Here is a 10,497-nt window from a genome sequence, read left to right as displayed (position 1 = left end):
GGTGCACACAATGCTCCATCCCTGTTCTGATACATTACAAATTCAGCTCATTGTGGCTGACTTAGTTTACCCCGGTCAGGAGGCTCACCCCCCCCACCCCAGCGTCTCTCCAGTCTCAATCTCACACATTTTACAAAGCAGCTACTCCTAGGAATGGCAAGTGGCACTCAAGCACCGTAGGGCTCTTGCTAGGTTAGCCAGCCACAGCCTGGATTACAAGACTAGGACATCCTGGGATCCCTGGGTGGCGCAGCGGTTTGGCGCCTGCCTTTGGCCCAGGGCGTGATCCTGGAGACCCGGGATCGAATCCCATATCAGGCTCCCGATGCATGGAGCCTGCTTCTCCCTCTGCCTGTGTCTCTGCCTCTCTCTCTCTCTCTCTCTCTGACTATCATAAGTAAATAAATAAAAATTAAAAAAAAGAAAAAAAAAAAAAAAAAGACTAGGACATCCTAAGTGAGCCCCACTGGCCAGGCTACACACAGTGAGCGACTCACAATCAAATGCAGGCCCACCAAGGCTGGGGTTTGTGTAGCCACTTGAGCATGTCCAGAAGCTCAAGAGTTACAGAATGGTTTTACAACACCTAATAAAGTTCAAGATACAAGCTCTGTGCCTCAACTTTCTTGGTACACATCTTCGAGAAGCAGCCATGCGCCCAGACAGCCACCTGCCAGGATCAACACTGAAGTGTCCTTTACGGAGCAGATATAACAACACGCCTTTCTACGGGAGAACTGTCCAACGGCGCCGTGTACAGAAATGCACTAAATCAAACGTGTCAACGTAGAAGAATCTCCAAAGGCTTCACGGAACCAAGTGCAGGAAGAAGCAGACAAAACTCAAGTAACATTTTAAGACAAGGAGATGCTGTGCGGATTTGTATCTATAAAGATAGAAAGAAGCATGACTGGTAAAGTCCTGTCAAATTTCAAGGTTCCGGATGCTTCTGGAAAGAAAAAGAATTAGATTGTGGAAGGTGTAGGGTAAGCTTCAATTAATCCTGAACATTTAATTTCTTCTTCCATGTTTTATTTAATAATTCTATAGCCATATAGAAAAATGTAGGAAAATATTAACATTGTTTACTGGCAGTTGATTTCTTTATTCTCACCCCATTATCTTCTATGAGTTGGAAATATTTCATGTAAAAAAAAGATTGGTTTGGGGGCACCTGGGTGGCTCAGTCTGTTAAATGTCTGCCTTGGGCTCAGGTCATGATCTGGGGTTGAGCTGGGCTCCTTGCTCAGAGGGGAGCCTGCTTATCCTTCCCTCCCCACCCCGCTCCAATCATGTGCTCTCACTCTCACTGTCTCTCAAAAAAGTAAAATCCTCAAAAGAAAGATTTGTTTAAAAAAGTTATAAGGGAAGAGTATAAACAACTGTATGCCCATCTATTAACTTAAAGTTCCTAGAAAGACACAACCACCGAAAACTGACTCAAGAAGAAATCCGAAATCTGAATAGACCTACAAGTACAGAAAATGAATTAATTTTTAAAAACTACCCACAAGATGGCTTCACTGGTGAACTCTACCAAAACTTCAAAGAAGAACTAATACCAATTTTTCACAAACTCTTTGAAAAAATAAGAGAATGCTTCCCAACTCATTTTCGTAGGCATGACCCTGACGCCAACACCAGATAAAGACATAAGAAAACAAAATAAATAGGCTGATACTGCTTCAGAATATACCTACAAACATCCTGAACAGAAGACCAGCAGACCAAATACAGCAACATATAAAAAGTAGTAGACATTACAATATTTCCACATTCTGTTTTTAACAACCACTAGCTTAAGTTTCTACTCTAAAATTTATAACTAGTAAAACATTACAGGAAAAAATATATCATTTATAAGCCACTTGAAGTTGTGTTTTGCCTTATCAAATTGGGCCTGCTCTTTAGCCAAAAGCATAAATTAAAAACAAATTTTAACTGAGAAAAAAAAAAGTTATTATATAACCAAGACCCAGTAGGGTTTATCTTGGGAATGCAAAGTAGGTCTAACATCTGAAAATAGTTAACGATTAATGTAAGGCACAATATCAACAGAATAAGGTACAAAAGCTATAGAACCATCCCAGTGGATGAAAAAAGCATTTGAAAAAGTTCAGTATCCTCTCATGATAAAAATACATAACAAACTAGGACTAGAAGTGCATTTTCTCCTAATAAAGGTCATCTAAATGAAACCCACAGCTGAGGCACCTGGGTGATTCAGTCAGTTAAGTGTCTGCCTTCAGCCCAGATCATGATCCCAGGGGCCTGGGATTGAGCCCTGTGTTGGGCTCCCTGCCCAGTGGGAAGTCTGCTTCTCTCTTTCTCTCTCCTTCTATCTCTCCCCCTGCTCATGTTCATGCTGTCTCTCAAATAAATAAATAAAATCTTTAAAATAAATAAATAAATGAAGCCCACAGCTAATAGCACACTTAATTGTGAAAGACAGAATGCTTGTCCCCAGTGATCAGGAAAAAAAAAAAACCAAGGATGACCACCTTCATCGTCTCTATTTGAAGCAGTACTGGAGGTACTAAATAGGACAATTGTGCAAGAAAAACAAGAAAAGTCATCCAGATTGGAAAGGAAGAAGTAAAACTATATTTATAGATGACATGATCTTGTATATAAAGAATCCTAAGGAATCCACTAAAAATCAATTGTATTTCTAGACACTAGCAATAACACACCAAAAATGAAGAAAACAATTCCATTTGCAATACCATCAAAAAGAATAAAATACTTATGGAGTAAATTTAACAACAGAAGTACAAAAGACATACTCTGAAAACCACAAACTGGTGCAGAAAATAATTAAAGAAGACCTAAGTGGATGAAAAAACATCCCATGTTCATGGATCAGAACGGCAATATTCCAAATATTGACCCATAGATTAAATATACTCCCTATCAAAATCCCAGTTGACTTGTTAGAATGTACAAGGTGATCCTAAAATTCATATGGAAATTCGAGGTATCCAGAATAGCCAAAACAATAATGAAAAGGAAGACCAAAGTTGGAGGACTCTCACTTCCAGACTTTGAAACTTACTACAAAAAAAGAAGCAAACAAACAAACTACAAAGCTATAGTAATCAAAAATGTGGTACTGGCATAAGGACAGACATAGAGATCCATGGAACAGGATGGAGAGTCCAGAAATAAACAGTTATATTTATGATCAATAGGTTTTTAAATTTTTTTCAATAGGTTTTTTTTTTAATTATTCTTCTAGAGCAGTTTTAGGCTCACAATATAAGTAAGGGGGAGGTCTAGAGAGTTCTCTACACCCAATGCCCCATCAGCATCTGCACTGGAGTGTACATTTGTTACAATTGATGAACCTACACTGACACATCGTCACCCACAGTTTATAGTCTACATCAGGGCTCACTCTGTGTTGTCCATCTTAAGGGTTTGAAGATAAGTATTTTGACATGTGTCCAACATCATGCTTCATACAGAGTATCTCACTGCCCTAAATATCCCCTGTGCTCTGGCTTTTCATCCCTCCCTCAGACCCAACCCCTGATAACCACTGATTTTTCTTCCTTTTTACTATCTCCATGGTTTGCCTTTTTCAAAATGTCGTATCGTTGGGATTATACAATATGTAGGCTTTTCAGACTGGCTTCTTTCACTTTGTAGTACACATTTAAGGTTCCCCCATGTCTTCTCATGGCTCAATGACTCATTTCCTTTTAGCACAGAATAACATACCATTTTCTGGATGTACCACAATTTATTAATCAATTTACCTCCTGGTTGGTTGTTTCCAAGCTTTGGCAACCATGAAGAAAGATGCTGTAAATATCTGTGAGCAAGTTTTTGTGTGAATAAATTTTTTTGTGAAAAAGTGCTCTCCACGTCACTAACGATCGGGTAAATGCAAATCAAAACCATAATGAGATATCACCTCCTGCCTGTTGGAAGTACTATTATCAGAAAGTCAAAAGATAACAATGATTGGCAAGGATTTGGAGAAATCAGAACCTTTATGCACTGGGAATGTGAATTGGTACAGCCACTATGGAAAACGGCATGAAGTTTTCTCAAAAAACTAAAAATAAAACTATCTATTAGAACTACTAATAGATCGGCAGTCTCACTCTTGGGATATATCCAAAGGAAATAAAACCACTACCTCAGAAATATATGTGCACTACAGTGTCCACTGTGTTATTATTCACAGTAGCTGAGACCAGGAAACACGCTAAGTGTCCATCGACAGATAAATGGATAAAGAAAATGTGGGGTGTATACACAATGGAATATTACCCAACCTTAAAAAGAGAAGGAAATCTTGCCATTTGCAGAAACACGGATGAACTGGAGGACGTTAAGCTAAGTGAAATAAGCCAGATACAGAAAGACAAATCCTGCATCATCTCATTTATATGTAGAATCTAAAAAAAGTCATAATTAACAGAAGCAGAGAAAAATCATGGTTGCCAGGGGGGTGGGAGGTGGAAGAAATAGATGTTGGTCAGTTATAAGATTAGTAAATTTGGGGATGTTGTGTACAACCTGATGACAGTATTATATACCTGAAATTTGCTACCAGAGTCCAACTTAGGCATCCTCATACCACATACACGCAAAATGGGAACTCTGTGAGGTAATGAATGTGTTAATTAGTTGGAATGTGCTAATCATATCACGATGCATACGTATATCAAATCATCACAATGTATACCTAAAATATATATGATTTCTATTTGTCAACAATACCTCAATAAAAATTCCTTCAAGTGGAAATGGAAAAACAGTAACTCAACGTCATATGAAATATAAAGTTCTCTGGTGAAGATATGGATATATATTTTTTTTTCATTTATCCACATATATATATATGGATAAATGAAAACCTGTAATGTTGTCATTTTGGTTCTCAACCCCATTTTTTACTCTTGCATAGGATACAAAAGACAAATACATAAAAGTGATTCTACATCTATATTAGTGGGTTCACAACATATAATGATGTAATTTGTGACATCAATAACATAAGAGGGGGAAGTGAGGTTTAAAGGAGTAAGATTTTTATATGTAAGTGAAATAGTTATCAATTTAAATTTAAATACATATTGGCATAGGGGCACCTGAGTGGCTCAGTGGTTGAGCATCTGCCTTTGGGTAAGGTCGTGATCCCAGGGTTCTGGGGTTGAGTCCCTCCATCCAGCTCCCCAGGAGCCTGCTTCTCCAACTCTGCCTATGTCTTTGCCTCTCTGTGTCTCTCATGAATAAATTAATAAACTCTTTTAAAAATAAATATATATTAGCATAACAGATTAAAAAACAGGACCGATCCAATTATATGCTATGACAGACTCACTTTAGACCTAAGAATATGCATAGATTGAAAGTGAAAGCATAGGGTGCCTCGGTGGCTCAGTCCGTTAAGCATCTGCCTTTGGCTCAGGTCATGATCCCAGGGTCCTGAAATCAAACCCCACATAGGGCCCCCTGTTTCATGGGGAGCCTGCTTCTCCTTCTCCCTCTGCCGCTCTCCCTGCTTGTGCTCTCTCACTCTCTCTCTCTCTGTCAAATAAATAAATAAAATCTTTTAAAAAAAAAAGTGAAAGCATGGAAAAGGTCATTCCATGCAAATAGTAACCCAAAGACAACAAGAATAGCTATACTATTATTAGACAAAATAGACTTTAAATAAAAACTGTTACAAGTGATAAAGAAGGACACGACATAATAAAAGGGTTCATTCACCAAATATATAATGACTATAAACATATGCACACATCACAGGTCTGAAATATAGAAAACAAACATTGAGAGAATGTATCAATAATTCCTATAATTCATCAACAACCAAAAAAAAAAAAAAAACTCCACCAATTCTCAGATGGGCAAACAACATGAATGGACATCTCTCCAAATAAAGTATATAATGGTAATAAGCACATGAGAAGATGTTCAACATTAACAGTCATTAGGGAAATGCAAATCAAAATCCCATGAGATACCATCTCACACTCATTAGGATAACTACTAAAAAAAAGAAAAAAAAGAAAATAACAGATATTGGTACAGATTGGGAGAGACTGGAACCCTTGTGCATTGTTAGTGGGAATGTAAAATGGTGTGGCCACTATGGAAAACAACAGAACTATCACTTCAAAAAATTTAATAGATCCAGCAATTCTACTCTGGATACATACTCAGGACAATTGAGAGCAGAGTTTTGAAGAGATATTTGTACATGCTTGTTCATAAGAGAACTATTCACGATAGCCAAAAGGTGGAAGAAACTCAAGTTTCCACTGATGAACAAATGGATAAACAAAATGCGGTATATACATGCAATGAAATATTATTCAGCCTTAAAAATTCAAAGGCAGAAGAATGGTAGTTGCCAGGGGTTATCATAGGGGACAATGGAGACTTATTGTTTAATGGGTACAAAGTTATAGTTTTCGAAGATGAAAACAGTTCTGGAGATAGACAGTGATGATGGTTACACAATATGAATGTATTTAGTGCCACTAAACTATACACCTAGGATGGTAAAATATATGCTATGTGTATTTTACCACCATTAAACATTTTTTAAGCAGCCAGGGGGAAAAAAGACACACTATAATGGAGCAAATATGTAGATTATGGCAGACTTCTTATAAATGATATAAGTTGGAAGGTAGTGGAGCACCAACTTTGAAATACTGAAAGAAAAAGTTGTTAACCTATGGTTCTATTACCTGCAAAAACATCATTCAAAATTATAAAACTTTGGAGAGGAAGAGATAGGGGGAAAACCTTTGTGACTTTGAGTTAGCAAAGATCTCACATATATAGGCGTGATGTGCAAAGGAACAGATAAATTGGATTTATTCAAAAGTTAAAACTTGGTCCAAGTCCCTGCTCCGCTGTGTCGGGTACACTTGGGCCCAAGCTCGAGCTTGTGAATAAACCCTCATGTGTTTGCAAAAAAAAAAAAAAAAGTTAAAACTTCAGCTCTTGAAAGATCTTATATATATGATTATATATATTATATATCTGACTTGAGTTAGGCAAAGATCATATATATACATATATATACATATATATATATAAGATATAGGCATGATGAGCGAAGGAACAGATAAATTGGATTTTATCAAAAGTTAAAACTTCGGTTCTTAAAAGGACACTGTTAAGAGAATGAAAAGAGCTAGAGACTGGAAGAGAATATTTGAAAATCAAATATCTGATGAAATTCTTGTATCCAGAATATATCAAGAACTTGCCAAATTCAATAATAATAAAACAAACAACCTAATTTAAAAATGCATCAGAGGATTTGAACAGACACTTCTCTCCAAAGACGACAGGTGACTAGTAAATAAACACGTGGAGAAATGCTCAACATCATTAGTCACTAGACAAATGTTAATTAAGACCACAGTGAGATTTCACCGCACACCTGCGACAATGGCTAAATTAAAAAGACTGTACCAAGCATTGGTGGGAATGTGAAAGGCACAACCACTTTGGGAAACGTTTGCCAGTGTCTTAAGAAGATGAACATATGATCCAGGCATTTCACTCCTGTGTGTCTAGACCACAAAAGCCTGTCAATATCCTGTCAAAGGTCTGCACACGAACCAATGTTCATCGTAGCTCGATTCGTAATTGCTCTAACCTGGAAATGGCTTAAAAGATCCATACCACTCAGCAATCCCAAGGAGTGAATTCTCGGTATGAAATAATGTAGCGCACGGATGAATCTTGAAATAAGTGTGCTGAGTGAAAGCAACCAGCAAAGAATAAAAAAGAACACATTCCACTTGATTCCATTTATATAAAATTCTAGGCTATGCAAACTAACAGAGCAGAATAATAGTTGTTAAAGGGTGGGACAGAAAGATACTAAAGGGACAGGAAGAAACAACCAAAAACCCAACAGCCCAACTCAACAGGAAGAAGCCATCATGGGTTGTTGTTGTTGTTGTTAATTTTATTTATTTTTTTATTCATGAGAGACGCACAGAGAGAGGCAGAGACACAGGCAGAGGGAGAAGCAGGCTCCTCCAGGGAGCCTGATGCGGGACTCAATCCCAGGATCCCAGGATCACGCCCTGAGCTGAAGATAGACACTCAACTGCTGAGCCATGCTGGGTTTCTACAGGTGTTTTTACCTGAATGGAATGTGTGGCTTTTATTTGAGATAAGCTGAGGTCGGAATGTCATGTTGGTACTTTCTCTAAATATTTGCCCTTGTGCTATTTTTAGAGAGAGCAGAGGACTGCACAGCACTCACTACTATGCCATGACAATCAGCAAAGCACAGAGGTAAGCACCAGAGCAACCATGCACACTTCCAGCACAGGTAGCTGGTGCCCAACAACCAGCTACGGACTCAACGCACCACAAGGAAACCCAGGGACGGCTTTTTAGGAACAGTGAGACAGGGGTGCCTGGGTGGCTCAGTCGGTTAGGCGTCCTCCCGTGGATCTCAGGGTCCTCGGATTGAGCCCCACGTTGGGCTCTCTGTTTGGTGGGGAGTCTATTTCTCTCCCTCCCTCTGACCTTCTTCCTCACTTGGGCTGTCATAAATAAGTAAAATCTTTTTAAAAAATGAATGTTGAGAAAGAACAACAGCAAAATATTCCCATAAAATCCTATTCATGTCTCCCAAAGAGAAATTCACACATGTCCATAATGGAATAAGGGAAAATAGGAAATAAAATAAAATAATAGAAAAAGGAAAAAAATCGTGTTTCCTGTTGGACATTTTCACACCCGAGTTTTACATATATAGTTAGGTTTTTACAGCACTAAAGTAAAGCCACCAGGGGGAAAATACAAAAGGTGTGTTCTGCTCTGTAAGTCCAATTCATCTTCACGTTGGTTCTCATTTCCTTCCACTCGTTTGTCTTTTCCAGTTGCCAGGAACAGCCCTAGGAATGATCACCTCCCACGCCAAAAGCTGGGGACATGATAATTGGTGTCTGATGACAGGAGAGGACATTTTTAAGTAGTCACTTTCAACTTCATAACATATATGTCATCTTTAACCACGTGCATGCTGCTTCAGCTCCTACATTCAAGGGAAAAGGGGTGTTTATGGAAGACGGCCCAATTACAAACAAATTCACCAAAATTTTGCCTTGGTTTAAAAACAAATTACAACCCAGAAGATCAGGTATCATTTATGTAATTTATGTCAATAAATTACAATATATGTAATTATGTCAATTTATGTCATTTATGATCTTAAAATACAAGACCTAGAAAAAGGTCTCTATCTACTTACCTATCAAAATAACTCCCTGGTTAATATGAGTAAAGATTTGAATTTTTGAAATATCATAAGAATGAGCCAAAGGGAAAATACATTCTTGGCTGTATTGAGAAACACATGCCGTGTATCACTCATAGGAGATCCTGGTATTACTTTATAGAAAGTGGCAATTAAAAAATACATATATATATGTATTATATATATATTATATGTATACATATAATATATTTATATATATAAAGTGGCAATTATTTAAAAAGGAACCCATTTGGGACATTCACAAAGGGTCTCTTACAAGCTCACACTACTGAAAAGAACCAAAAATAACTATTCATTCTGACACCAACACACCCATAATGCATATCTCAAGCAGCTGGGAAGACCTCAGCCATGCTGGCACATAGTGTGTGGCCAATTGTCTAGGCTTCCTCACAGCCAACTCCATACAGATTTTAAAAATGAGAGACTTGAGCAGTCAGCATCGCTCCTGTAGCCCAGGAGTGGCGTGGACGGCTGGCTCACTCGCCAGTAAGTGTATATTTGCTTAAGCCTTGCTAAAATGCGACATAAAGTTACCTTAGGAAAGCAATGACTCTGATGTTTCTGCTAAAGAACCCTCCACATGGGGCAGCCCGGGTGGCTCAGTGGTTTAGTACCACCTTTAGCCCAGGGAGACCCAGGATCCAGTCCCACGTTGGGCTCCTTGCATGGGACCTGCTTCTCCCCCTGCCTGTGTCTCTGCCCCTGCCCCTCGAATAAATAAATATTAAAAAAAAAAAGAACCCTCCACATGTGCACACAGGGAGGTGCAAGCAAAGATACAAGGGCCACTCCATTTGTAATGAAGAAAAACTCAAAAAACCTAGGTGGTCAGCAATTGGGGGAATTAATAAAACTGCTATAGTTACCCAGCAGACTAGAGCATAGCAGTTAAAAGGAATGAGCTAGACCCACAGGGCAGGATACAGCTGGACATCTGGTGCTTTGTAGAGTTCTGAAAAAGACACGTTACATAACACACTTACAAAAGGATACCATTTGAGGGAAGACAAATCCTGCCCTGAACACTGTATTTCCTGTGTATAAATACGTATCAATGCAAAAGCAAAAAAATGATACAGAGAGATCCAAAATAAACTCCTAATAGGAAGAGGGGGGAGGAAGGGAAGTAAGAGCTGAGAGCGTAGGGTCCTTTGCTCTCTAGAGAACAAATAATCAGAGAAATTTAATTCTCCATTACTGTCTACTGCCCCCCC

General features: G+C 38.4%; 1 protein-coding gene across 1 annotated transcript in view; it reads left to right on the top strand.

Annotated features, from left to right (window-relative positions):
• Positions 1–9,186, top strand: part of MRTFB (myocardin related transcription factor B) — a 210,701-nt gene extending 201,515 nt beyond the window's left edge. Inside the window, exons 18-19 of the mRNA XM_025416466.3 lie at positions 8,230–8,289; positions 8,883–9,186. Coding sequence (XP_025272251.1) covers positions 8,230–8,270 — 41 coding nt within the window. The 3' untranslated portion in view covers positions 8,271–8,289; positions 8,883–9,186. The remainder of the gene's footprint in view (positions 1–8,229; positions 8,290–8,882) is intronic.
• The last annotated feature ends 1,311 nt before the right edge of the window (positions 9,187–10,497 follow it).

This window comes from Canis lupus, chromosome 6 (assembly GCF_003254725.2).
Source record: "Canis lupus dingo isolate Sandy chromosome 6, ASM325472v2, whole genome shotgun sequence".
Classification (NCBI taxonomy): Eukaryota; Metazoa; Chordata; class Mammalia; order Carnivora; family Canidae; genus Canis; species Canis lupus.
Note: the sequence above shows the minus strand (reverse complement) of the source record. Positions and strands in the feature narration are given on the sequence as shown.